At 57.7% G+C, this 27,844-nt stretch overlaps 1 protein-coding gene across 1 annotated transcript; it reads right to left on the bottom strand.

Moving 5' to 3' along the window:
- Positions 1-27,691, bottom strand: EHD3 (EH domain containing 3). Its single transcript, XM_062209210.1, has 6 exons — positions 27,069-27,691; positions 17,434-17,610; positions 13,964-14,061; positions 5,456-5,868; positions 4,684-4,848; positions 1-2,094 (listed from the first exon to the last, which is right to left on the bottom strand). Exons 1-6 carry the CDS (start codon positions 27,293-27,295, stop codon positions 1,567-1,569), a joined length of 1,608 nt encoding a protein of 535 aa, XP_062065194.1. The 5' UTR covers positions 27,296-27,691; the 3' UTR covers positions 1-1,566.
- Positions 27,692-27,844: the final 153 nt, after the last annotated feature.

The raw sequence follows: 27,844 nt of genomic DNA, 5'->3' as shown, positions 1-27,844 counted from the left end.
CAAAGGATTAAGTGTGCTGTATTATCATGAGTAAGGACAATGCACTGCAGTAGTAAGCACGTCATCGATACATAGAATATTCTATCGTCAGAACACAGGTACAAAATAAGTTATCCTTGCTTTGTTTCCCATCCCAGGAGGAGCACAGCATACAACACGAGTGGACAGAGCGGCCAGGGAGCAAGCCAGGGGAGAGGCCATGGAGGGGGCTGTAGGGCACTGAGTGTGGCGGGGATTTGCCCAGGACAGATCAGAGTCCTTGGGGACGCCACAGGGAAGGAGACCCCAGACCTCTCCAGTTAGCCTACTGCGAGCGAGCACAAAGTCCCACCTGATCCAAGAGCGGTGGCCGTGTGGGAGTTGGTGCTGATGCAGGCTGCTGAGGGGTAGGCTGGGCAAGGTCAGGCTCAAACAGCCTCCGGCAGGCCGCCCACGCTCCTCCTGCTGCTGCTGGCCTTGGGTGATGGCAGGAACATGGGGAGCACAGCCCGAAGGCACGGTTTTTCTGCTGTGACTTGACAGATGGTCGGAATGATGGCCCACCCAATGCTGGCAAGGCCTCCTCCCCTTGCCAGCCTGCTGGGAGGGGTCCTGCGGGCCAGACGGTGGACTGTGCTCTGTGGTTTGTCATGGGGTTGCAGTGCTGGGATCCTGCACACATCCCAGCGCAGGGGAGAGTCTGGGGGTCTGAGGGCCTGGCTGTGTATCCCCTTTGCATCACAGTGACTTCTGTGACCTGGGCTCTACTGAGTCTCGGGAGAGGCTCTGCTGTGCACAGCGAGGACAGGTGCGGATGCATACTGAGCTGCGGCATCAGTGACGGCCACTCAGGGTCACGCACACAGTGCAGGCTGGGTCAGTGTGGGTCAAGGACAAACATCTCAACACCACGGGCCAGGTGGGATGAAGAACGGCCCTGCATCGGCGCCCTGGGGTGGTTTTGAAGGAAAGGCTGCAGGACAGCAGCCTCACTCTTTCCTACCATTACTGTCTCTCCTCTCTCCCACTCTGGGATCTTCGAAGTGAAGTTCAAAGCCAAGTTTACTGAGGAAGACAGTCTCAGATGAGGAGAGAACACTGGGGGCCCCAGTTCCCTGGAGGAGCTGCCTTTCCTCCATTGTCCCTGCCACTGCCCCCTTCCCTCGTACCTCCTAGCCCCTGAGAACATTTCTTAGTAGGAAGCTGAAGAGGGAAGAATAAATGCACAGAAAGCAGTGAGTTGCCTATTACGTGAGAGCATCTGCTCAGAGCCTGTGTGTGGAGGCATTGGGGGAGATCTGGGCTGGGTGGACCATCTCTGGGCAAGTGATTTGCCTTGGGTCTTTAGGGAGTGGGAGATAGGAGGGCCAGAGGAACGGAGGCACAGGCCCTGGGACCTAGAGTGCTTCCTCTTTCTAGAACTCCAAGAACTTGGTTATGTCCAAAGCAGGGTCAGCCTGGAGATGTGGGCATGGATCTGCCTCCCATGTGTGTGTGCATGTGTGTGAGCATGTGTGCATGTGTGCGGTCACCGCTCCCATCTCCAACACCTGCCTGTCGAAGCCCCTCCCGCCACACCTCATCCCATCAGTCAGCGACTTTCCTCTTGGAGGGGGGCAGAAGGTGGGCGGGCAGCTCGTTGGGCAGCTCGTGCCCCTCCAGCTTGACCTTGATGAGGTGGTTGGCCAGGGCGAACTCCTCGTCATCCAGCATGCCGTCCTTGTCGATGTCGGCCAGCTTCCAGATCTTGCCCAGCACACTGTTGGGCAGCTTGGAGCGCACCATCTCCTTCTTGGCATTAGCGCCGGTGATCTTGCCGTCCACCGGGGACAGGGTGTAGAAGATCTCGTCGTACATGGGCTTGTCCCTGGCCACCACCCACTCTGCATCGTCGATGCCCTCCCCGGCCCCTTCCCCGTAGCCATGCCCGAAGGGGCCATGCAGGGTGCCCTCAAATGCTCCTCCCTTCACCATCTGGACGGGCCGCTGGGTCTCCTCCTGGCGCACCAGCACCATGAGCTGGGCAATGTCGTGTGCCAGCATGTCGTCCACCACCTCCAGCAGCTTGCTCTTCAGCGGCTGGAATTTGCTGAAGTCCTGGGCCTGGAGCTGGTCCTGGGGAGAGGGAGGGAGGGAGGGAGACGGTGAAGATGGCGCACAGGGAAGGGAGGCGGCAGCTGTGTGCTGGCGGTGCGCCTCCGATAATGCCAGAACGTCCACAGCCCAGCTCCTATCCCCAGGGCTAAGTGGGTCACCTCGCAGGATCGTGGAAGACAGGAGAGAGGAGCAGGAGAAAAGGCACGGTGGGCCGGGATGGAGTCTGTGAGCAGTAGAAAGGTGGCAGGGGCAGGGGACTTTAACAAGTACGGGTTTGGTCTTTTGTGATTGTGAGAGTAAATCGTCGTGCTTCTCTTTATGCCAGCTTGGCTGTGGAATGGATTCTTTTTTCTCAGGCATGCGTGGTTGCTTATGGGAATTGGCTCATAAGAGCAGAGGATACACATAGGGGAAGGGTGACCTGGGGCTGGAGTCTGGGGGTCTCTGCTTTAATGAAGCTTGAAAACACTTCATTGTGAGTACTTTCACTGTGTCCCCCCCCCCCCCGGTCACTGCCCCAAGGGGTCGAGAAGTCACACTCCACCCCCAATGAGTGAGAGAAGCCGAGAGCAACTGGAACCAAACCCTACTGGCAGCCAAAGCCATCCCCACAACCTACAGGTGTCCAGGAGGATGCTCATGGGAATGACCTGGAGAGAGTTCTCAGAACACTGGCTTCTCCCCTGTGCATTTCAGCTGAGGGAGGGACAGGAGCAGACTCTCCACGCTCCCCTCCTTGCCTCTGTGTGACCACCCACCCTCCACTCTGTACGGTTCTGTCACGATCAAAGGCCCTAGTCTAGCACAGCCAGCTTCTCCTTGGCCTCTAGAGGGTGACAAGGGGAGCACTTTGTGTTCTTGCCCTGGCTCTGGCCACAGCAACCCCAGAACGCTGGGAGGAAGCCAGCACACAGGGACAGGCATGTCGGGTTCACGCAGAAAAATTCAGAAATACCCTCAGCTACATTTCAAGAGCGAGTGTGAACCTGGATGCTTCTCACCTCCCTGCTAGGGGCAAGGCTGAGCCAAGGAGGCAGTGGGGGCTGATCGCGGTCTGGGGACCCAGCAGACAGGCCTCTCCCTGTGCATTTAACCCTAGGGGCTCCCAAGTAGGGCTCCTATTGTCACCCGTGGGGGCATGGTGGGTGTGCCCATCACCCCCACCACACACACACATACAACAGCCATTCACCCTTTGATTTAGTAGAATCTACCGAGCAGACAGGACACCAGACAGGTAAACACTGATGCTGCACAAGGCTTCTTCATATGAAAAAGCAGGTGTGCAACCCCTTTCAGAGGCCATCTTCCCAAAGATTTGTCTATAGATCATTAAAGTCTGAACCAAAGGACAAACAAAGAGCAGAAGTGCTCCAACCAAGCAGCTTTGAGATCGGTGCCTGGCTCCCAGTAGGCAGTTCTAGGGATGCATGACCAGGGGCACATGTCTCCTTGGGATGTGTGTGTGTGTGGGTCCTTTTAATTTCACTAGATGGGAAATGGCAGATGCCTCTCAGCGCCTGTGATCAGCTGAGAACCTGCTTCCCAACCTAAAGATGCAAATAACCACAAGAACAAAGTCTGTTACTCATGCTTCTGTGGCTGCTAGCTTTTGGTTTTCCAATATTCTGATGAAAAAAAAAAACTTTAAAAATTTATTTATTTTTATTTCATTTGAGAGAGAAACAGAGAAAGAGAAAAGTCTTCCACCTGCTGGTTCACTCCCCAAATGCCCACAACAGCTGGTCTTGGGCCAAAGCCAGGAGCCCAGAGCTCAATCTTGGTCTCCCATGTGGGCGGTGACGACCCAAGTACTAGAGCCACCGCCTGCTGCCTGCCCCCCATAGTGCACATTAGCAGGGAGATGGAGTAAGAGACAGAGATGGACTCAAACCAGACCCTCCAATATGGAGGCAGGCTTCCCACGTGGCATCTCAGCCTCTGCACCAAGTGCCTGCCCCTTTAAAACACTTTTTTCTGAGATAATTATCGAATCACAGAAGGTGCAAAAATTATACAGAGGGTAGGGCCTTGGTGCTCACCCTCCAGTGCCCTCACTGGTGACATCACACCCGATGACGGCTATAGTGACTGAAGGGCCCTGGCTGTGGTGTAGTGGATTCAGTTACCACCTGAGATGCCGGTATCCCATATGGGCGCTGGTTCAAATCCCGACTGCTCCGCTTCCAATCCAGCTTCTTGCTAATGCACCTGGGAAAGTAGCAGAGTGTGACCCAAGTCCTTGAGCCCCTGACCCATGTCGGAGACCAGAAGAAACTCCTGGCTTCGGATTGGCCCAGCTCCAGCAGTTGTGGCAAGGTGGGGAGTGAGCCAGTGGGTGAAAGATTCTCTCTCTCTCTCTCTTACCCTGACTTTCAAATAAATAAGCAAATCTTTTAAAAAATGAAATAAAAATGAAGGGCACGGTCTGGGTGGGGCTCGGCTCCGACGGCCTGGAACTCACATCTGTGCGGGCCAGCTTCGGCAACCTTGCTTTACAGAGGAGGTGAGTGCTCAGAGAGCCCACAGTGGGTGTGGTGTGGCGGCTTCCGGCTTGCCAGCTCCCAAGCCGCTGCCCCTCATCCTGGAGCCCATGAGCCTGCTCACCTGCATCCGCTTGAGGTTGGGGAAGTCTCCAGGCGAGATCTGATGCTCCCGCTCAATGCGGCCATAAATCTCAGCCAGGTTGTTCACCAGCTCCTTCTTCTTGTTGTCCTTCCCGAACACCGAGGGCATCTCCTTCTTTAGGGAGCTGATGATGTAGGCGTGCACCTGGCAACAGGGCCACGCAGAGAGTCCCTTTAGGACCGCGCACGCCCCCTTCCTGCACGAACCCTCGACCCTTCCTCCTCCACCTCCTCCCCCTCCTCCCCCTGAGCCTGTCCCTGAAGTCCTTTCCCTCCCCAGCATCTTGCTCCACACTGCTTGCAGAGCTGGGCCGGGCGAGTGAAGGTCAAGGCAGTGGTGGGGGTGGCAGGGCAGCCAGCACTCACCAAGTGCTTCTTAAGGTACCAGGTACTGTGGCTGTGGCTTAGATGTGCCCTATCTCACATCACCTCCAAGCACCCTTTCATTTTATAGATGTGTAGAGAGGCCCAGAGAGACTAAAACCCTGGAGCTCACACAGGCAGTGAACAGTGGAGTCCAGCTCCAATCTGGCCACCTGAGCCCAGAGCCATAAGCACTGGACTCTCCTGTGTGTTGGGTGCCAGAGCTGGCATGCCTGGCTGATGCCCGTGACACCGTGGTTATAGGACCCTGTCACCCCAGCAGCCAAGAGCCCAATCCCCAGAAGCAGCCAGCCTGGGCTCTCGCAGCTGATAACCCAGACTAGGCTCTGTCTACCTGGCCACCCCTCAACCCCAGGCACCAGTCTCACCTTGGCCAGCCTGGCTCTCTTGATGAGGTCGTTGAGCTTGCGCAGGGCGGCATTTCGGGGCAGACTCTGGATGTCCCTGAACAGGTCCTGCTCCTCAGCCTCGAAGAGCTTGCGGTTGTCGGGAATGAGCAGCGGGTGGGACCAGAAGGAGCCGATGTAGACCCGGATCACCTCGGGCGTGTTCACGATCTTGCCCAGTGACCACATGAGGGCACCATAGACGCGCATCAGCTGCTGCGTCTCGATCTGGTCCGCCTTGTTCAGCACCACCCGCATCTTGTCCTCGTGGTTCTTGAGGGCCTTGATGACCTCCGAGAACTCGTCGGAGATGTCCAGCTTGTGGGCGTCAAAGAGCAGGATGATGCGGTCCACACGCTCGGCAAACCACTCAAGGACAGCCGCGAAGTCGTAGCCTGCCGGCACAAGCATAGTCAGCCAAGATGTGGAAACAACCCAGATGCCCACCAGCTGCTGACTGGATAAAGGAAATGTGCTATACACACACTATGGAATGCTATGCAGCCGGAAAAAAAGGATGAAATCCTGTCTTTCACAACAGAACGGATACAAGTGGAGGCCATATGCTTGGTGAAATGAGCCAGTCCCCAAAAGACAAACATCATCTGTTTTCCCTGATTTGTGGTAACTGATACACAGAGTACAGAAAAATGTACACAAGCAACATGGACATTTTGAGATTTGATGACTGTTTACAGCCCTTGTCTCTACTCTTGAGGAATAGTGCGTTCTTTCTACTTACTACTTGTTGAATTCTTTACTTAGTGGAGGGTTAAGCTTGTGATTATAAAATTCAGAGAGTATGTCATTGTAAAGATTAAAGAATAAGAAAGGAGAGAAGGTAGGGTGGGAAGCATCGCCACACGCCTAAATCTGTGTGTATGAGGTATAGGAAATCTGTTCAGCTTATATAAATGAAAGCTTCTAAATGTTGAGTTGGCTGGAGCCCACGTTCCCACCCAAGTTTCTGACTTGGTGGGGCTGGGTCCGGCATTTCTAACCAGCGCCCAGGAGGTGCTGATGCTGCCGGGCCACCTTGGGCCCTACTGGTTCTTCATCATCATCGTCGTCGCCATCACTTTACAGCTAACAGCTCGTCCAGCACTCACGGGGCGCCCAGCACTGCTCTCGTGACCAGGACCCTCTGAGACACACTAACGTTGGCCCCATTTTTCAGATGAGCAACCAAAGCATGAGGAGGCAAGTGGTGGGCTCGGCTTGACTCTGGAGGGGGACCCAGGCTGGCACTTCACCCACGCCCCCGACTGGCTCCCACAGGCGGCCGTTTCAGAGCAGGCTTCTGCTGCGGCAGGGCTTGGTGGGCACAGGAAGACCTGCCACTGTGCCAGCATCTGTGAGGAGGTCCCAACCAACAAATGAGGCAGGAGCCTGTGGTGGCTGCCAGCGTCCACAGGTCTCTGCCTTCCACCCCTCCGCCTCCAGGCAGCATGTCCCCACGGGGCTTTCTCCAGGATCGGTGAGCAGCCCAAAGACCCCGGAGTCTGTGCTCCCTGCTCCTGTCAGGTGGACCCAGGAGGACAAGAGCAGCTGAAGGATCCAATGTCCTACTCTCCAGCTTACAAATAGGGAAACTGAGGCAGGCGAGGGCTGCAGCAGGCCCAATGTCAATCCAGCAGCGCAGGAGGAACGTTCCTGCTTGGTGTAGACATAGAGCCCGGTGTGGACCAGACTCCACATTCTCAGCCAGGAGGCAAAGCCCAGGGGAGCATGTCAGAGGCCGACTCCAGCAGGAGGACACCAGGGCACTGTGGGTCCTGCCTCAGAGGTGGTGGGCAACCCAGCCGAGACCACCCTGCTCGTAGGCAGCAGCCAGTGGGGCATCATGACCCTTGTAGCTCCCTAAATCCAAGTTCAATGCTTGCTCCAGCTGGGGCGCGTTCACATCATGACCTCATTTCACTCTGGCCAGCTGAGGAGGTCACTCCTTTCCAGAGAGGAAGCTGAGGCTGAGGAGGAGGAGGGGAGGGGGCAGCAGGGCTGGGGGGTGCACTGACCAGCGGCGCTGACCTGCAAGCCACTCTCCATCAGGACTAAAGCCTGCACAGCTCCCCGCCCCCACCTCCCGCCATGGCGCTGACCTATTTTTATCCTCCCTGCAGTACAGCTGTGGCAGAGCTGCTCCCACCTGCCAAAGGGGGAGGGCAGAAGGGCTGGAGGGCTGGGAAAATCAGAGCCAGTTCTCCCCCTCCCCGCTCCCCTGCTCCAACCCCCACCCTGAAAAACAGGCCACGGCTTAGCGGCTGCACAGGTGCCCTGAGGAGCAAGCCTCACCCTCCTCAGCAGGTGGGAAAGGCAGCACGAGGCCCCTGCACGCTGCTGATTCCCGTGGATTTCAGCTGCGGCGGCGCAGGCCACGGGGAGCAGAGAGGTGGCTGGGAAGAGCAGGCGGCTGCTCCCCACTCCACCTGCTGGCAAAGCTGGTTGCACAATGGCTGCCCTACGAGCAAATGGGCACTCATCCAGGTGAGAGGGGCCCAGCCCCAGCACTGCACCCCATTCCCTGGGTTGGAGGCTCCAGCCTGGAGGACTCCATGTAAGAGGAGGCTGGGTCTGCAAAGGGCTGGGTGTGTGAGTGCAGCTCCCAGCAACCTGAACACTCCCTGTTCCGGGGGGTTGGGGGCAAGGGGATGGCAGACACTTGTCTGGGCTGCCAGTGCCTATCCCCACTGGCTGGCAATAGTGATGGTCCCCTGGCTGGTCTGTGCACACTCACGCATGGGCCTGTTCCTCTGTGCTCATCCTGCTGGCGGGTTGGGTAGCAGGCGTACTTATGGGTTTCTTCTGCACCTGGTGTGGTGCCTGGCACAGTGCAGGTGCAGTATTTGCTGAACAGAACCCACAGAGAAGCCCTGTTCTGCACTTCACAAATGGGAGATGGCAAACAAAGCATCTTTGGGCCTCAGTTCCCTGGTCTGTAAATTGGACACCACAGCATCTTGGCCACAGGATTGTTGTGAGGATCAAATCAGAGAATGAAGGAGAAACTGTGCGGCTGTGACCTTGGCTGTTGACATGGCTCGTCCCCTTTATACAGAGTTCCTGAGTGCTGGCTGCAATGAGAAGGGGGCATGCTGGACTGGGGTGACCAGAGGAGGAGGGGCTGAGCCCACTTCTGTGTCGGCCCAGCTACGAACTGGTTGTGTGTCCTTGGGCAAACAGCGTCCCCTCTCTGGTCCTTGGTATCTTTGTCAAGCTGTGAGGTTGGGCTGGGCGGTCTTGGAGTGTCCTTTCGCAGCTCACAATTCTGGCTCCTAAGACGAGGTGTGAGGTTGGGGAGTGCAGCAGGACGGCCGGCGACGAGATGCCGGGAAGCTTCCGCGGGCACAGGGGGACAAGGCGGCTTCAGGCTGCCGTCTTCATTAAGACGCCTCAGGACGAGAATGTGACATCCGCGCCTGCCTGGGGCAGACAGGTGGCTGCCCGGAACCCTCGCTGTGATTTTACAAGCACCCCTCAGCCCCTCCTTTTGCAAATGCTGTACGCTCCGGCAAGCTGCTTTCAAATGACAGCCGTAGCCATGCTGGGGCTTTCTACCCGGGTGAGGCTGTGAGGCCGTGGGAATCGAGCTGTGTCTCCCTGGGGCCCTCTGAAGTGCAGCCTCCTTGTTCCTGGCTAAGCCAGAGAGGGCGGGGCCTTCAGAATGGCGCTTTGCTGTTTCCGTGAGCTGGACTGAAGTGCGTATCCAGGAATGGGCACAGATTGGACCCAGGAAAGAAAAGCGCTGTCCCATTAATTTTTCTGGGCCAGTCTGAACCTCAACTTTCCCAGCTATAAAATGGGGGCAGGAATGACTGTATGACAGGTCCTTGGGGGAGCCATGGCAACAGGATGGGGCAGCAGAGGGAGGGCTGCACTCAGCCTGCAGACTTTGCCCCCCATGCAAGGTGACCTGCAAGCCCAGGCCAGGGCCCCTCCTCTCCCTGGTCGCAGGAACGGACCTGAGACCCACGACGGTAGCTCAGGAGTACCTGCGGCAGCCCAGGACGCATGGACATGGACTAGGGGTAGAGTGCAGAGTGCAGAGGCTGCCCTTCCTGGAATTCCTTCCGGCAAGTTTGCCGGGCTGTGAGATCAGGGGACAGACGGGGACGGATACCAGCCAGAGCCTGTGCAGCCTGCAGCTCCGGGGCACTGCAAAGAAAGCGTCTCTGAGTAGTGGCCGGCAGAGGAAGTCAATGAGACAAATGCAGTCGGCAAGGCGACTCCTCTGGCACCAGCTGGCTGCCCTGCTCTGCGTTTTCCGCTGTGTGACTACGTGGGATCCGGGTCACTTGGCATGGGCCAGGGGGTGGACAGGGCAAACACCTCGTACAGAGCAAGGAGAGGGCACACAGGTGAAGGGGCTTGCCAAGCTCACACAGCCAGGCGGAGGCCAACTCAGATCCTGGCCCTCCACCCTCCTCTTAGCCGAGAGCTGAATGCAAGCGGAGCTCAGGGGCCTGAGCCCTCAACCCGGGTACTCCCCTCGGTGGCTACCAAAGTGCCATCTCTCTCAAAAACTCTTTGTTGAGATTTAAGGAGATTTTCACAAAAGAGAGGGCAAGGCATCGACTTCCAAAACGGGAGCTGACCATGGGAACAGATGCTGCCCCAGATGCCTCCTCCTGGAAGCTACTGAGGAGTGACTGGGCAGACTGGTCCTTTCCAAGGGCACTGGCCTCAGTGCCCGTGCGGGTGTATATGGGCGGCTGCAGGCCCAGCTCCAATGCAGGTACCAGGGACAGGAGAGGGGCGGGAGGCTGTGAGCATCAGTACAGACCCTCCAAGGTCTGCGCCCTGGAGACCCCCAGGGGAAGCGTGTAGGTCAGGTTTGCCTTCTTTCCTGCCACCCGCGTTCTTCCTGAGCAGCTGGACTGGGGACGGGACCCCAGTGTTTCTCCCCGCTGCAGCTCGGCCCTGGGCAAGACTCCTGTCAGGAAGGGGTCCATGGGGAGGAGCCCCCAGTGGTGCACCCGGGCCATGAGCACAGAGCCCTGGCTAGGGGGGCTTTTCTAGGGGTGCCAGTGGGGCTTTCGGGCTGAGAAGCAGCAGGAAGTGCGGTTCCCAGGCGTGAGGATGCATGGCTTCCCGGAGCCCACCCGCTCCTGCCGTGTCCTTGCTTTTTCCCAGTAATGAGCCCGGCCTGGCACATCCTGCCACTTCCAGGAACTGCCTTCTTCCTGCCTCTCCTGCCCACCCCGCACGCCTTCATCCAGAGACAAGGGCTGGTCTGGAACGGCCCACACTCTGCTCCTCAGGTGCCCCTGGCTTCACCCCACAAGACACCCCCAAGCCCCAGGCCCCCATAGAGGAGCCACACCCACACTCTCAGCTGGGCCCTGGCCTTGGGAGCAGCTCGTTCTCCCGGAGGGGAAGTCCAGGGTGGCTGTGGATGCCCCCGTGCTGCCCTGACACCAGTGCCCCCTTTTCCTGGTGAGTCAGCCCGGGCCAGGCAGGAGGCCGGGTGAGCAGAACATGGCTGTGTTTCAGGCTTGCTTGCAGGCCCTCACGCTGGACACAGTCTGCAGCCCCATCCATGGGCGCCTGGCCTGCCTTGCTCTGGCTGGAGCGAAGGAGGAAGAGGGAAATTGGCTCTGTGGCCAAATCCAGGCATCCAAGAGCCCAGACTAGAAGCCACGACAGAGCGAGCTCCACTCTGCATGCTTACTTGCATGTGTGTGCATGTGTGTTGCGTGCGTGCACGTGCGTGTGCAGGAGGGGCTACATGGGAGCGTTAAACCCAACAGTCCAGGTCCTACAGTGGACTGAGAGGATGGAGAAGAGATTTGCTCAAAGGGAACTTGTCTGGTCTGGGGACTCCTGGTAACTGATGGGGTCTGACGTCCCCCCCCACCCCGGCCTTCCTGGCTCTCCAGGGTGCTGAGGCCAGCACTGCCCCAGGCTGGCCATGCAGCGCGGGTGGCCCAGCCCTCAGCTTGTTTGTGTCACAGGCTGCTTTTGCCAACAGCAGCATTTATGAATAGTCTGGACTCGGGAGGGCAGAGGACACACTGGCCTGCACAGCGCTCACGGGGCTATCGCTTCTCCCAGGGATGGGTGGGACCGGTGCTTGGTCAGTGTGGGTAGCACACCAACCACCCAGTTTGTGTAGGGAAGTCACTACTGGGGTCCAAAGACAAAGGCAGGAGAGGAGGAGGAGGAATGGGAAAATGAACTGGCAGTGGAGCTGAGGAAGGCAGGAGTCACTGGAGCCAGGGCTGCCACATACAGGTGCACAGGCTGTGCACTGTACAAGTGCTAGAGAGCCCACTTACATAGATTACTCTGGGGTTGGATAATGGGTGGCCATGGCGGGAACATAAATGGGGGAGGAGAGAGCTCCCCGCGATGCAGACCCAGAGCTGAGATCTGTGTTTGCGTTATGGTCTATAGACCTCAACAGGGGGCTCCGTGGTGCCTCACCCCTGGCTGCACATGGCGACCCTGAGGCTCGGGGGGAATGTGATCTGTTGAGCCTCACACAGGTTTTAAAGCCTAGAACTCCGAACCCCTGCTCAGGTTGCAGGGGTTTGTGGGTACACAGGCACCACCCCTGCTCCTGGCCCTCCAGCTAGTGTGGCTTGGGGGGTGTTGGCTCTTGCAAGCTCCTCTTGAGGGGACCATGCTGAGGCGTCCCAGGTGGGACAAGGCATCCCCTGTATGCCTCAGCTCAGGGGGAGCCCAGAAGAACCATGTGAGGCTAGGGCTGGGGCTGCCTGGGACAAACGGACTAGACTGAGAACCACCCGGATAGCGTCCACAGGGGCAGGGGCCAAGTGCTTCCCGGGGATAGTGGGCAGGAGGGAGCATGGGACGCCCCTCTCCTCCCTGGCCCAGGCTTCTCTAGCTTCAGACCGGCTCCCTTCGCCTCCAGCACCCAGCCTAGTGCCAGGCTCCCCAGACCCTTGCAGGGGGACACTGTGACCTCCAGGGCACACGGCCGGCCAATCACAGGAGCTGTGAGCAGTCTCCCTAGTGCTCTCCCGGCTCTGCTGCTTCCTCCTCGGGGTCGGGACAACAGGGCTTCCCCACACAGATTCTCAGCCTTCCTGCCCTGCACCTGCCCCAGGGCAGGGACTCCAGGCCGAGGGTCCCTTAAGGACTGGCTGGGGAAACCTGCCAGGGCAGGCTTTGTCCACCTGCACATCGCACGGGATACCCCCAAAGAGCCCCACCTGGGCCTGTCCCCCACCACCTGCCCTGGTAGGAAGAGAGCCCCTGGCCTAATTCCAGCTTGGGCACCAGCAGCCGGCTCCCAGCCAGGGGCTCGTGCCACTCAGGGCTCCTGGTACACAGCCGAGAGGCACTTGCCTGTCGCCCTGGGAATCTCTCCCAAGGGCCTGGGGCAGCGGGTGCTGGCTGGGGAGGCCAGGCCCATGGGGATGGGGTTTCTGGGCTCCTCACTGTGACGCCACAGCCACAGGTGGCACAGACCTAGACCTGCTGGGGCAAGAGACACACAGCAGAGGGCTGAGGCCCACTCTGCCGGGAAGCAGTCTCGGCCGATTCCCAGAGAAGGCCGGCGGCCCCAGCCTCCCTTCCCGGAGGCCGACCTCCAGGGGCCTGACTGGCTTGGCTGCAGTCCCAGTTCCTGGCACCAAACACTGGCGGGGGAGGGGGTCTGTCTTCATCTGATCTTTTTTCTTTTGCCAGAGCTATAATACGTGGGACAGAGAGGGTAGGGGGCTAGCCAAGGCTCACAGCAAATTGTGGTAGAAGAAAGGCTAGGGTTGGGGGTGTGGAGCAGGTGTCTGTAGCTTTTTACAGCATCAGTCTGGTGTTGTAGTGGCCAGGAAAAGCCAAGGGAGAGCAGGATGAGGATGATCTGAGATTCTTCATGATGGGACATCTACTACGTGCAGGACCACCAGCAGTTTTACCTACATGTTTTCATTTAGCCCTCAAACACCCCTGTAAGACAAGTAACACCATCTCCCCACTCTACAGATAAACAGCTGACATACAGAGACACCTGCCCAGGCTCACTTGGCTCAGAAGTGACCAGTCTGGCCCCGGAGTTCTGTCCCTGTTGGGAAACCTCCCTGAGTGAGCAGTGACACTGTGTGTCTGCAGTGGGTGGGTTCAGGGTGCTCCCATGTGCCCCGTCCTCTCCCCCTAGGACCCGAGCATGTGGCCGCCTCTGTACATACCCATACCCTTGGGCTGCATGGTCCCAGGACAGGGACTGCAGGGACTTGAGAAGGACGCCAGGGTCTGGCCCACGGCAGGCTCCCTTTAGAGAATGAGGAAACTCACTGAGGTCAGTGACATCTCCATTATACAGATGAGAAGACGGAGGTCGGCTGTCTGTCGAGCTACATGGTTCCTGAAATCACCCAGAGGCGCTTGCCTGGCAGCGCCCTGCATAGCATGCAAGGCGTGGCAGCTCACTGAGGGACAGCAGGGCCCAGAGGTTTCCCTTCTAGGATGCAAGTGTGAAGACACTGGAACTTCCCGTGTAGTCCAGGGCTGGCACGCCGCCTGGCTTACCTCGGCTGATCCTCTGCTTCTCCCCGGACAGGATCCCCGGTGTGTCGATGACGCTGATGCTCTCCAGCACGGGATTGGGCAACTGGGCACACACGAACCTGCACAGGCCAGAGGAACGCTGCTGTGAGCCCCGGAGCCCAGGGAGCCGATGCTCGCTGGCAGAGTGACCGTGCACCCCGCATGTGGCCTCGTCTGTCGGTGGGGCGACATCTGACACTCACTGATGCCCACGGGGCAGGAATCTCCAGCTGGGCAGCCGGGGACATGGACTCCCAGGTGCCAGAGCAGACCGAGAGCCCTGGCGGTGGCCTCGGCATCTGTGCTCCAAGGAAGCCCCTGGGGCGAGGCTGAGGCAGCTGTGGTTTGTGCCCTACTGTTGGGGACGGTGGGATAGCCAGACCTCAGTCCCTGCCCCCACAGAACACAGCCTGCCCAGAGACAAGGGGCAATGGGACCTGTGCCCCAGGGGAAGTCAGTGAAGGGTGTGGAAGATTCAAGGCAGACAAATCGCTCCTGGGGAGGACTTCCTGGAGGAGGCGATGGCCTTGAAAAACAAGTCACACCAGGAGGGACGGTTATTCAGGCATCTCTGCGGCTCTGTGAACGCCAAGCACAGCTCTTGAGGTGGCAGTCAGCCTCATTCAGGAGTGGCGGGGGACAGGGCTCTGAAATGAAACTGCCCAGCAGCATGCAGATGGGAAGCCAGAAGCCATGCGATGCCCTAGTGCAGGCTGCAGTGACTGGTGGCCGATGGAAGAGGCCCCCCGCCCCCACCCTGCAGTCCTAGCGCACATGCCTGGCAGACTCCAGTCCAGCCAAACCCTCAGGTTCTCAGCGGTGAGTGCTCCCTGGGGCTTGTGTGCCGAGCGCGTCCTCCCATTTCCTCCCTTCCGCCGGTTTATCTGTAGGGGATGCCCCCTTGTACCCTTTCAGCGTCGTCATGTTCATCAGTGTCTGCTTGGCCACAAAGGCCTCGCCAGCCCCCTGTGCCTCTGGCCGGTGCTGTCACCGCACGCTGGAGTCAGCCTCACCCATCCCCCACCCCCCGCCACAGCTGCTAGAACTGGGGCTTGGTGTGTTTGTTGCCAGAGGAGCTGAACTCTACCTTAGCAAGGCCTTGGGAGGGAGAGAGCCCCCAGTGTTCTACACAGCCACATTCCTTTCCTCTAGGCTGATGGCACGGTCAGGAGCAGGATCTCCCCGGAGTTGGTTTCCCTCTGCTACACATCCATTCATGGAGATCACAGACTTAATTAGTGATCCCAGACCCCAGAACGGCAGCACCACCCAAGTGTCCGTTATTCTTTTCCCAACACCTTCATACTTGTTGCCTTTATAAATTATTTTTGGGAAAAGAAATGCACATGGTAAGTGCTCAACAGTTCTGGAAGGTCTCCCTTCCTCTTTCCTTCCCCCCTCCCCAGTTCCAGGCTCTGCACACAACCGCCATAAGCAGTCCAGGTCTCCACACTGTGCATTTCTTTTTCTTTCTCTCAGATTTTCCTTACCCACCTGCAGGAACAGATAGGGTGCAAAGGACCTGCAGTTTGCATTTTCATCCTTTGAGAAGGATGATGATCCACGAGGTGGATATTTTACCCTGTGTAGACCACCCCGACCCCACGCCATGCTCGCCTCCTGGTTTCAGAATGCATGACAATGGTATCAGTGCCACCTGGACTTGCGGGCTTTGAGTCGTGGCAGGGGGCTCTCAGGAGCGCACCAGCCTGGGATGGCCATGCCATGACTTCTGATGCCAGGGCAGACTACATGCCACCACATCTAACCCCACAGGCTATCATCACTACAGGCACGGCTGTCCCCAACTGGGGTTAGCCACTAACCCTGTGTCCTTTCTTCCAATGAGGCCAGTTACCTCTGTGTGCCCTGGCTGTCCTCTCCTCTCCTCTGTTCACCCCTCTAACTCCTCCTCTGCCAGGGTGGTCAGCCACGCCAGGCGCTCCCGCATTTCACATCCTGGTGTCCACGACCTCCTTGCTGCCCCTCCATGCCGCTGCCACCTTCGTGCCCTGACACTGAGCTCACAGCTTCCTTCCTTCCTTAACCCAAGCCGGACTCTACCTGCCAGGCCATTTTCTCAGTTCTCTGTCCCCTGCGTCCCTCCTGTGGGAGCACTCCCCTGCCTGTTTGCAATGCCACATTTTAATCACATGGTCTCCTCCCTGCCCCGGTCTCAGAGTTATCAGTGACTCCTGTCATCGCAGGAAAAGGTCAGGGTCAAGTTCAGAGTTTTATAAAAATACTGCTCAGGAGAAGAGACGTCGGGGATCTACGGGGCCACGAGCCTCACTTGCACAGCTGGAAAATGGCCCGGTGGACGGCTGCTTCACAGGCAAGAAGATGTGACCATGGCATTGCTATGCTCTGACCCTTCTTGCTTGTTTCCACGTGCCAGGCGCTAAGTGCGTTATCTCCTTCACCCCTTGCAAGGTCTCACTGTTATCTACCTTAGGACAGAAAAGTTTGGTAACTTGCTCAAGATCAATGAGACTAGGCAGGATCTGGACTTAGGCCAAAGCCAATATTCTTTATCCATTTACAAAGTTAGTTGCAAGCAGGGAGAGACAGACAGAGCTCCCATCTAGTTGTTTGTTTCCCAAATGCCCACAACAGCCAGGTGTGGGCCAAAGCCAGGCGCCAGGAGCCAGGAAGTCAATCCAGGACTCCAGTGGGGGTGGCAAGGTCCCAATACCACTGGAGCCAGTACTGCTGCTTGCCAGGCTCTGCATTAGCAGGGAGTGGCTGGAGTCAGGAGCTGGGATACAGAACCCAGGTACCCCATTACGGGACACAGACATCTTAACCAGCATCCGAAACAACCAGCTAAGCACCCACCACCAAATTCTTTAACTATACTCTATCTCCAATCAGAAAAGGCAGTTTTAAGAGTGCTAAGTGCAATGCACATGTAAAATTAGATTTACAAGAAAAACAAGCGCAATGATGATCTGCCAAACAATAACTCAATGGCCCAGTGAGCCTGCCAAGCACTCCCTCACACTGCGCAAGTCCTCACAATCTTGGTGTTTGTTGGCCTGAACTTGTCCCGGGCGGGGGAGATGTCCTGTCTAAGGTCGCACAGTGGGAGACTCAGCGCTCAAACCCAAAGCTTCCCCTGCAAGTCCAGGGCTCTGTGCACCAAAGAATATCCAGGAACAGGGGAGAAATCCCAGGCATCATTCGGGCAAGCGTGGGGAACTCTGCTGAGAGCAGCTTTCCTGGGAGGCGGTGGAGATTGGGGGACTGGGGTCTAAGTCACTGTTGATCCCTTTCTGCTTCCTGGTCAGGAGGGATCGGCCAGCGATGGCAGCTCCCACATCTCCCAGTGGCGACTGACTCAGCCAGCAAGGGACACCCAGGAGATTCCAGGTACGGAAAAGGCCCTGCCCCTGGCCCTTCACTTGCCAAACTCCTAGGAGCAGCGAACAGCACATCCCTGCCACACTCACCTGTTCAGGAAGGCGTTGCCGAAGGCGTTGAGTTTCCGGAAGGGTTTCTTGGGGTCCACCACCAGGGCGTTGCCGGGGATGATGCCCTCCACATCGCCCTGCATCACCGCGATGAAGGAGTCGGTGGTCGGCTCGGGCCCGATCCTCATGCCGGGGAAATCCTGTTCCAGCAGGTACCTGGATGAGGAAACACACTCCTAAGGCAGGGACTGTGCTGGGAGACAGTGTGTGGACAACCAGGAAGGCCTGGGAGAGGGGCAGCTCCGAGGAACTGGGCCGGGGAGGTGGGACTTCAGTTCAACCTCAAGCAACCCGCTGGTCCTTCGGCTCTCCCATGCCTCAATCAGCGGTGTGGGGAGGGGGAGCGGGACCTGCTGAAGAGCCTGCACAGCCAGAATCAGACCACCCACAGACTGCTGGCTTGGCACAGGCCATTCTTCAGCCAGCTGGTTATTAAATATAAAAATCAAACTGTACATGATATAACACACAAACAGTGTCAAGGGAACATTGGGAAAAGTGAATCTGCGTGCCGCCCTAGACTTTTGGCATCTGTGCTTCGTATCCCGGATCCTTCTCGAAGTGTTCTAGGCACACACGTACCATGTGTTACCTGTTCACACACAGCCATGCACAGGATCTTAGAGCCCAATATGCTAAGCACCGTTGCTTGCTGCACAGCTCTCTCCTCTCCCCTGCTCCTGTCGTTACCCATTTAATTCAAACTTCCCAAGCCAAGATGATATTCAAGATGCACTACAGCACCTGGCACAAAATCGATACTCAATAAATGAGTTCCCTGCCTTTAGCCCTTGGGTACCAGGCAATTGCGTTATACAGCGGTAGGATGTGGCAGGACGCGTTGGCAGGGATGATACTTCTGGTTTGTTTTCAATCTGTTTTCTTACCTGCACCCTCTAACCTAGAGAGATGTCAAAGTGCCCTTGTAACTGCTGATGCTTTCTGACTGCACCCAGCGCCCCCCACCCCATACAACCGCCTGTTCCCCGGGCATGCACAGCTCGCAACCACAGAGGATGCCGTGTGCTGCATGGCCAGGGGTTACAGATCTGCGGTCATTCTGTGGATAACGCCACGTGCACACGTCCTTTTCTGCTTACAGTGTTTTGGAGGTAGCAGCACAGGTCTAGCTTTTTCCTCTTCAGGACAAGGTGGTGTTCTGGTATATGGATTCTTAGGAGCCATTGCTGGGAGAAATTTTACGGGTAAAATTTGAGCGGCTTCCATGGGCTGGAAGGAAGAAGGCCATGGGAGCAGGCTGAATGCAATATCTCAGCCAAGAGGTGAAGCAGTGCACGAGGGCTTGGTTATTTTCATGATGTGGTTTTTATGGGTGGGACGTCCAAGGTCTGGTCCCACTTGCTGCTTGTGGGGCCTCAGGCTGTCTCTCCCTTCCCAGGGCCTCTGCTCTTCATAGGGGTCTAGACAAGGTGGTCCCTAGGGGACCTTCTGTTCCACCAGTCTGTGTTCTTTGCCCTGCTGCACATGGGACCCATCCCGCCCAGGCTATAGCACATCCACGCTGCTCCTGCCCCTGTTACAGGCACTCTGGGGAAGGCAGACAGCTTCTGGGCAGACTGAGCCCCCGAACTTCTGGCTGTGGCTGTGGCTGTGGCTGTGGCTGTGGTGGGAGGGCTCTCTCCTTCCTCTTTTCTTGGCCTGGGCAGTGTGAGCCCAAGGTCGCCTGCCTGTCTCCACTCCTCTGGAATCCAAGGGCAAGGGCACAGGGAAACAAGGGGATGGCCTCTAAGGACCTCTGAGCCCCTTGGGAGCTCAGCACAGCTTTGAGCCCAAACAGCAGGAGGCCAGGCTGCAGGAGGGGGCCAAGCACTGTCTTGGGTTGTGAGTAGCCTGGGCAGAGTCCTGCAAGAGTGCTCTAAGAGCAGGATGGGCGAGAGCTAAGGGCTGCTGCCCATGAACCACAGCCTCACGGGTGAACCCTGTTAGGCCTGGGCACCTCCCGCAGGACAAGCACTGTTAAGCTGGGGAGGGAGCTCCGAGCTGCCCTGCCCTGGGGCCTTTGCCCTTGCTCCAGTGGCAGGCTCCCTCTGAGCCTCAGCTGACGGTGCCAGGGCCCCACCCCCAGAAGCTCCCCGGCTGATTGACATGTGCAGCCAGGGCTCAGAATGGCTCCCGACACTCGCTGCCTTTCCACACTCCATACATTGTTCTAAACACCCTGGCAGCATTTTCTCCTCTGGGGGAAACTGAGGCATAGAAGGGCGATGCACTGTCTCCAAGTTCAATAGTAGTAGTGGGGCTGGAACCCAAATCCTGCGCTCTGCAGCTTTCCTGAGGAAATCGCTGCCCATGCAGCCGGTCAGGGTCCCGGAGCGGTCAGAGCAGAGCTGGCCCACAAACCCAGGAAGGCCTCAGCTTCATGTGTAATCTTAGCACGCAGGGTCACAGCTCAGCCTCAGTGCCTGGGATGCTGCTATCCGGTGGCCAGCTGGGGCCAGGGGCCAGGGCTCAGGGCTCCAACCTGAGAGCTCTCTTGCCAATCCCAGGCCTTCCCAGGGTGGGTCAGCACCAGGGAGGCTCTCGGGGGTCCCTGGTTCATGGACATCCCACCCGTGCCCCACGGAAACATCAGGAGCTGCTGACTGCAACTCCAGGGGCAATTAAGCTAGGTTACTACGGGCTCCCTCCCCAGGGAACTGACAGAAGAGCACCGAGCACGGTGGCCCAGGAGGCCACCCCTCCGGCCCCCCAACCACACATGGCCATGGGGGCTTCTCGGCTGCCTTGGGGAAGGCCCTTGTCTTTCCAGGGAAGGTAGGATTCCCTCGGGTCACAGGGTTGTCTTGAAGGTTGGCACTGCAGTCAGGATGAGAAGAAACCCAACAGCTACACATCCGGACTGCACTTCTTGCTTTCGCGGGTGCCTGCTCCTTTGGGGACGGGTGAGGAGGCGGGGACTCTAGCACCCTGGTTTCTCTACTCATATGCCCTTAGGAAGGCACTCACCTGACGCTCAGCCCCTCCCTCCAGGGCAGGGGGTGACAGTGCAGACCTAGGCAGCTCCTGTGATGTGCCAGGCACTGTTCTAATTTTCCTAGGGAGCCTCGTACGTCAGTGTCACACCTACTCTACGGGAGCCCTCTACGTCTCCCCGCGGGGTGCACCTGGCGTCAAGCTAGCGTCTCCTTGTTAGGGGGAGGAGTTAAAGAGCCAGTCCCAGGTGACGCACCAGTAATTACAGCCGGGATGTGAACCGGCCCTTGGAGGCGAGGACGCATGCTCCTGGCCTGCTAACCCTTGGTCTCCCGCTCGGCCTCAGGTCTCACCGTGGCCAGCTCTAAGGGCTGAGCCCCACCTGGAATTAGGAGGGGTGGGATAAGAAAAGCCGGGAAGGGACAGTTTGGCAGGAGGCTGACTGGGCAAGCAGTGAGGCTCTGGGGCCCACAGTCCAGCAATATCCTCCTCTCTGTAAATATCCATGCTGGGATGCACAGCAGTGTCTGGGGTGTGGCAGGCAAAATCTGAAGCTGACCAAAGCAGGACCCAGGCTTGTGAGCTTGAAAAGGGTCTTTTAGAGGAGGGCCAGGTTCCTCATGCAAACCAGGGCTGTGATCTGGGGAAGGGACTGCTTGGAGGAGGAGCCCTAAGCAGGGCCTGACAGAGGCCTCGCTGGGCACAGCTGAAATAGAAAAGGGTGGAAAGAACCACTGGGAGGCAGCCTCCAAGATGCTCGGAACCAATGGGGCCAAAGAGCCGGGACGCGTGTCTTCTTCATGGATGCGTCTCACATCCTGTCCCCGTGGGAGGTGTGGTGCACTGCACAGGTGAACAGAGGGGTACCCACTGCTTCCTGGGGGCGTTACAGAGCCCTGGGCTGGGCCTGCTGTTTGCCTCAACTCCCAGGACCCCATGCTTGCCGCCTACATGTGGGGCCCCAGAAACCCGGCCAGGGGGCAAGTGGGGCTGAGCAGAGGGCCTGAGGCTGGGTAAATTCTCAGGGACATTTGGGTATGGCTTGCAGCACTGGGTGCCTGTGACACAAAGACACCACTGTGTCCCAGAAGGGAAATCTATTGAGGAATCTCACGCCCGGCTGCTCTATGGGCAGCCATACAGACAGGCTTCTGTTGTGGGTGCAAGCATTCCCACAGCAGGCTGAAAAAGAAAAGTTAATTCCGGCCTAGGTGGGAACAACTGGGAGGGGGCCGCCCAAGAGCAAGGAGGGGCAGGAGCCTGCTGTGTTCTGGGGGCAGTTCCAGGCCCTCCCCCTGGGTCTTCCCAGTTCACGGAGCCTCCCAGTTCTACGGGATGGCAGCAACACTGCAGTGTGCAGTTGAGTAAATGTGAGTAGGGGCTACCCAAGTTCAGGGCCAACTTAAAATGCGAAGTGGTCCTAAGCGTTGAAAAGCCTCACCCCCACTCCCCAACCCCCACTCCCTTGCCATCCAGTGTAAACTTAGCAAATGCTAACCCCTGAGCAAGTGCAGGAGAGTCCAAAGCACTATGTTTCTTCATGTTTTCTGAAGGAAAGGATTTCAGAACATTTCACTCATTTTTCTGTGCCCTGCTTGGCTGGCAGGCTAAGCACGTGGCCTGCTTTCCTGGTGATCTAAGTACTCAAGGTAAGGCCTCGGAGCCAAGACTCTGCACCCAGTCTGCCCTCCAAGGACTCACGTCTGCAACACTGGGGCCCAGCCCAGGGGCTCAGGAACCCTGCCGCTGGAGGCTTGGGGCTGGGGCAGGTGGCTCAGCTCAACCAAAGAATACACCCTTGTGGGTGGTGATCCCATTGCCGATATGACTGTGCGCAAGTCATCCAACGGCCTCAGTCGTCTGCTTTATGAAATGGGAACAAAACTTGGCTTCAGAGGACCTCAGAAAGTGGGAGTCTGGGACACCATACGAGTGTTTCCAAAAAGCAAGGGCTATACTGGATATTTGCCCATTTTTGGCACAGACAATATTTAGAGGAAATGAACAGCCTGGCATTGCCTGTAAAGTACTCAGCCTTGTCCCCAGATCCAGTTCAGGCACCTCCTCCCTGAAGGCTCCCTGATTTATTCCTACCTTACCCCCAAAGCTGGCTGTGCCTCTCTTCCCTGCAAGTCTCATAGCTCTGAATCCATATCCTTTTAGATACACTCCCAAGGTATGCAGCACTTTCTACAGGAATTCGCCGTCTGTATCTGTATGGTAGCTAAATTGGTCCTTAAGCCAGAGTTCTTAGCTTTAAGCCCAAGGTCAGGAAATTAATCCTTGCTCCGCTGGCCACGCAGGGTTTTGGGGAGGCCATGAAGCATCCCCGCAGACAGAGCGAGGCAGTGGGTGGGAAACTCTGAACAGCCAAGTTGAAGTAGAACAGAGTCCATCAGGCAATCCCAGCACGCAGGAGAATTCAGGGGCCAGGCTGCCCAGCCTCCTGATAGCCTCCCCTGGCCTGACCACACCTTGGGAGAGTCCAGTCTGCCCAGGACACCACGTGGCTCTGTCCACAGAGCTTGGCCTCACATCCCTCCTCCATCCCTGGGAGGCGTGGAGATGAGAACGTCCCTCTCCCTCATCCCAACCACAGCGGAGCTGGACCAGGCTGCCTCCCACCTGCTGGGGGTCAGACTCAAGCTAGGAAGAGGGAAGCAGAGGAGGACGACCCCATGCAGGGTCCTAGAGCATGACTGCTGTCCCCTCGTCTCCCCATGGGTGACACAGATAGGGAATTGGGGCACAGAAGGGCTGAGTGGCCTGACCTCAGGTCACCTTCCTAACCCGGATCCATGGCTTGGAAGTGGTGTTGCCTGGGTTCTGATGAATTAGCTCGGGTGCCCTGGCCCTGGTTCCACTGCCATGGCCTTGGACAGAAGTCATTTCTCCTCCCAACACATGCAAAACCTCATAACTTCCACACACCTGACTTCTAAGGCAGCTCCTGAGCCAGGCCTGGGGCAGGCCCAGGGTGGCTCCTCCCTCTGGAAATCCAGCCCCACACAGAGCAGGCAGAGCAGAGCCCTGGCAAGAATTGGGCAGCCACTGACCTCAGAGGCTGCACAGAGACAGGGGTGTTGCCGGGAACGTGGCTGGCAGCATGCAGTTGGCAGAGGCCCGTGTTCTCTCTGGAACAGCGGCCTGGTTCTCCAATCCTCTGGCTTTACAGAGGCACCCCCTTCCTCACAGCGGGGAGGCCTGAGTGATGCCGAGAGACAGGGCAGCCACGAGCAAATGCCCTGACACTTTTGAGCCAGGCCAGAACACAAAGCGTTCCCCAAGTGAGGACCAGCAGAGTGGTCCTCACGGCCCACGGGGAGCTGGACCTCAGCGTCCAAGCCCCCACCAGAGAAAGCCCCGGGGATCTGCCCAGCCACATTGAACCCCCCAGGCCCATCCTTGGGCTGTGGTCTGGTTGTGCCTCCCGTACTCAGCCCCTAGAACAGCTGGTGATCCCTTGCTCCCCGCAGAGGAGAGGAGGGCCCTGGGCAGGGAAGCATTGGGGGCTGTGTGCCAGCGCAAGAAACAGCAAGGGAGAGCAAGGGCGGACGCAGGAGGGATAGTGCACTACTGTACTGCAAAGAGCCGCTCTGTGTGGCAGGGAGCAGCCACGGGCCCATTTACTGTTTATTTGATTACTCAGGGTTGCCGGGCCGTAAGCCAGGGAAGTTATTTCAGGCAGAGATCAGAGCGCATTAATTAGTCATTAGAAGAATGTCCTTTTCTGTGTGTTCTTCCTGAGAGGAGAAACGGTCCCTGTGGCAGGCACACAAAGCTGCCAGTGGATGGGCACTCAGGAGGCACAGCGCCAGGTGCCGGGGGGACCGAAGGCCAAGGCTGTGCTTTCGGAAGTCGAGGCCTGGGACTCAGAGCAGATGAGCCGAGCAGCAATGGAGGATGGAGGCAGGGCAGGGCAGGAGCAGGGCGGGAGCCCGGCTACTCACCCCTCCCACACCCCACCTCACCCCCCAAGCTGCCTTTGTTTGGGGCACCCTCTTGGAAAGCAGCTGCGAAATAAGACTCTTAGACAAAAGTTTGGAAATCAAGAATTGGAGCACAGAAACAGTGCCATACAACCTTTGGCCTGACAGTTCTGCCTCTGGGACCTGCTGAGTCCCTGTGTGGCCTGAGTGGCTCGGTGCTGTGACACTGGCAAAAAAAACCATGACCAGCAATCTAAAACATTCTAAAGTAGCTGGTTAAATGAATAATCTCAGGTACACACACACACACACAGACAGCTGCTTCAAAAGCCCATAAGAGAATCAAGAGATAAATTTTATTTGGGAGCAAAATGTTTTGAAATCCATGCATCTTTTTCCTAATATGAGTTTCTCGTGACCTTCCAAAGCTCCTGTGTATATGCAGGGAGCTCTTCTGTAGCTGTTAAAAAATCATGCTAACGTGAAAAATACCCATGCTACAAACTTAAAAAAAAATCCAGCATCTGAAACTATACAAATGGCATGATCTCAGCTGTGTTATAAAAGAGCTAACATTGCTAGAAAGATAAATATATAATATTTCAAATGTTTTCCCTCTGAGTCATAGGATTATGGATGATTTTTTTTCTTTTTTCAAATTCATTCTTTTCCACAATTAAAAAAATACTGTTTATTGGATTTACCGAGAGGGAAGAAAAACATGTAATTTGGTTTGGGAGGGGTCCCTGGGGTACAGCCCTCCTAGCCGTGCTGGCTGACTCTTGAGGGGAGAGATCTTGACGCTTAGCAAAATTCAACAAGGGACCTGAGCGGGCAGGGAGCAGTCTTGTACTTGGAGGATAAGAATGCTTTGGGTTCTGCCTCTGCTGGCCTTCCTGCCTCCTTCAGATAAGGAAGAACCTGTGGCCATGTGCCTCTGCCGCTTTCTGAGACCCAGGACCAGCCAGCAGGGACGCAGACAAAGCCAGGGCAGTGGCTCCGGCAGAAGGCACTGGAACCTGTCTGCTGTGCAGGGATCCCTGTCCCTAGGGACACTCGCCTGTCCTGTCCTCCCCTCCAGTCTGCAAAATGACTGCCGGGAAGCTGCTGGAGGTGAGGCCCGGGATGCTGCCTTGTAAGTGCCTGTGCGCTGGGCAGGAGACACTTCCGACAGTGAGCTCAGTTACAACCAAGCTACGAGCAGATAGCCAGGGGAGGCTGGGCAAGGGCAGGAGCCATCGGCAAATGGTCTGCGCTTCCTGTGAGGCACAGACCAGAGCAGGCGAGGGCAGAGGCCACAAAGGAAACTTGGAGGGGCCTTCGGCAGCCAGGGCATTTAATAAAATAAAGGTATGCATCAGGTCAGGGGTTCTCATCCTGATGAAAACACTATATGAAAATTTGAAATTTGGGATGGATGGCATTGTCCTAAAGATAGGTCCACAGCGTCTCAAAGGAGTCGCTGATGTTTTAAAAGGAGCAAAGGATTATTCTCTAAGAGCCCTTGCCTATTCTAACAATAGAAAACAGGCAGGCACCAACAAGCCCACTATCACCACAGGTTCCATACTTCTTCAGAAATCACCTGGTCTCCCAGAGTTGCTACGTGCAATGCCATCCACTCCACAGGGCCAAACTCTTACCAGGCATGACAGTAGCATGGTGCACGTCCAGCTCCCAGAAGGCTGTGCGACAAGCTTAATTAATGTTAGAGAAAATTAGTACCTCGACAACTAGGAACCACACTCAGCTTTTCCACTCTCTTCGCTCAGGCACAGTGCTCCAACAGCCACTGAATGGAAACACAAGGGTCCCTGCTTTCAGACGCTCTGCAGAAGATGAGCACCCTTGGCTCTGGGGTGGGGTGGGGTCACTGCACCCCATCCCAAATGGTAGGGGACTGATGCTCGGTGCTCTGTACAGTTTGGAATGGTTCTTAGTGGCCTGGCCTTGCATTTGCATGGATGGAGGACCACAGCAAAGCCTGTTTTCCAAGGAAAAGGAGGGTTGTCCTCACTCGGGGACAATTTACGGATGTCTGTGAAGGCAGGGTGGACAAGCGGAGCTTTTAGAGGCTCTGTCCAGCTCAGCCATCTGTGATTCAAGGGTATGGCTGACTCACCCTCCAAGTCACAGGCCCCTAGCCAACCATCTTTTCATGCGCACCTAGAACCTGTGCCCCAGGCCTGCCACACACCCCTTGACACCCCACGCCTCAGTCCGCTCACATGCAAAGTCCAGGCCCTGGATGAGACAATGCCAATGTCCCTTCCGCCACGAGTGCTTAATATTAGGATGAGTCATGCAGACCCAAACAAGAAAAAAGAGCATTGTGCTCTTGTCCAGGCACCCACAGGAGCTCTGCCTCAGAGGAGGACAAGCTGGAGAGGTCAGCAGGCCACCTCCGTCCCCAGGGCCTGCTCCCTGCACACCTCCTCAGCTGCAAGTGCCAGACCCCCCGCGGGAGGGGGCGGCCTTGGAAAGGGAGGAGGTGGTCCTGGCCACCAAGGGCAGGTCCCTCCGAGAGAGGGCGGAAGGTGCTGGGCAGACCAGGAGCTCTCCCGCCTGCGCCTCCGGGGTCTCCCCTCCTCCTCCACGGAGAAGCACAGGGATGGCTCTGAACTTGAGCAGCGCAAACGGACCGCCGGAGCCAAGGGGTCAGGGCAGAGGAGAGGCGCCGGGCAGCACGCGGAGGGGGGGCCCAGCAATGCACCTGTGGGGTGGGCCTCCGACGCCAAGCCGGCTGCTCACCTGATGAAGGTGGTCTTCCCGGTGGAGTACTGGCCCACCAGCAGGACCATGGGCTTGTTGTCGAAGTCGGCGTCCTCCAGCGCCGGCGAGTGGAACTCATGGAAGCGGTAATGCTCTTCCAGGGGCAACAGCTTGGTCTTGTAGAGTTTCTTGAGCCCCTCGCTCACCGTCTGGAAGACCTCAGGGTCCTTCCTCCGGCGATCGTCGGTCCCCAGCCAGCTGAACATCGCGACGGCCGCGCGCCCCGCCGCCCAGGCGCAGCAGGCTCTCGGGGAAGGCGCTGCTCACCGGGAGAGCTCGGAGCTCAGCCGCACCATGGCCCGCGCGCCGCCGCCGGCCCCCGGCGTCATCCGGCGGCAGCCCAGGCAGGGGCTCGGCTCCACTCGGCGCCGCGGTGCAGGAGGGCTGCGCTCTTGGAAATAAACGCACGTCGAGGCTGCTAGGGACCTGCGAGATGCCGGGGTCCCCGGCCCCCCTTGCCAGCCCTCGCCCTGGCTCTCGTGGCGCTCGCCGCCGGCTAAGAGATGCTGGGGCTCCGCGGCTGCGCGGTTCGCGGACAGCTCCGCAGCCGCAGCGGCATCCCGCGGCCCCGGCGCCGTTTAAATGCCAGCCTCGCAGGAAGCCGGCGCGCGGAGGAAGTCCCCGAGTGCTGGCAAGGCCGGGCCGGCCGCGCGGTGCCAGCGACGCGAAGCCGGGCAGGGCGCCGCCATGTCTGAGGGCAGCGCTCTGAGGAGAGCCGGGGCCGAGCGCGTCCCGTGGGGCAGGCGCGGGCGGCT

This window comes from Lepus europaeus, chromosome 13, assembly GCF_033115175.1.
Source record: "Lepus europaeus isolate LE1 chromosome 13, mLepTim1.pri, whole genome shotgun sequence".
NCBI classification, from domain to species: domain Eukaryota; kingdom Metazoa; phylum Chordata; class Mammalia; order Lagomorpha; family Leporidae; genus Lepus; species Lepus europaeus.
Note: the sequence above shows the minus strand (reverse complement) of the source record. Positions and strands in the feature narration are given on the sequence as shown.

What these genes read in the sequence shown, in the direction of transcription:
- EHD3 (XM_062209210.1), bottom strand. Translation starts at nt 27,295, where the DNA reads ATGTTCAGCTGGCTGGGGACCGACGATCGCCGGAGGAAGGACCCTGAG. An exon ending in GGCAACGCCTTCCTGAACAG is followed by an intron (nt 14,062 to 17,433) that starts GTGAGTGTGGCA and finishes TGGCCTGTGCAG; the next exon opens with GTTCGTGTGTGCCCAGTTGC. An exon ending in AGAGAGCCAGGCTGGCCAAG is followed by an intron (nt 4,849 to 5,455) that starts GTGAGACTGGTG and finishes CCCTGTTGCCAG; the next exon opens with GTGCACGCCTACATCATCAG.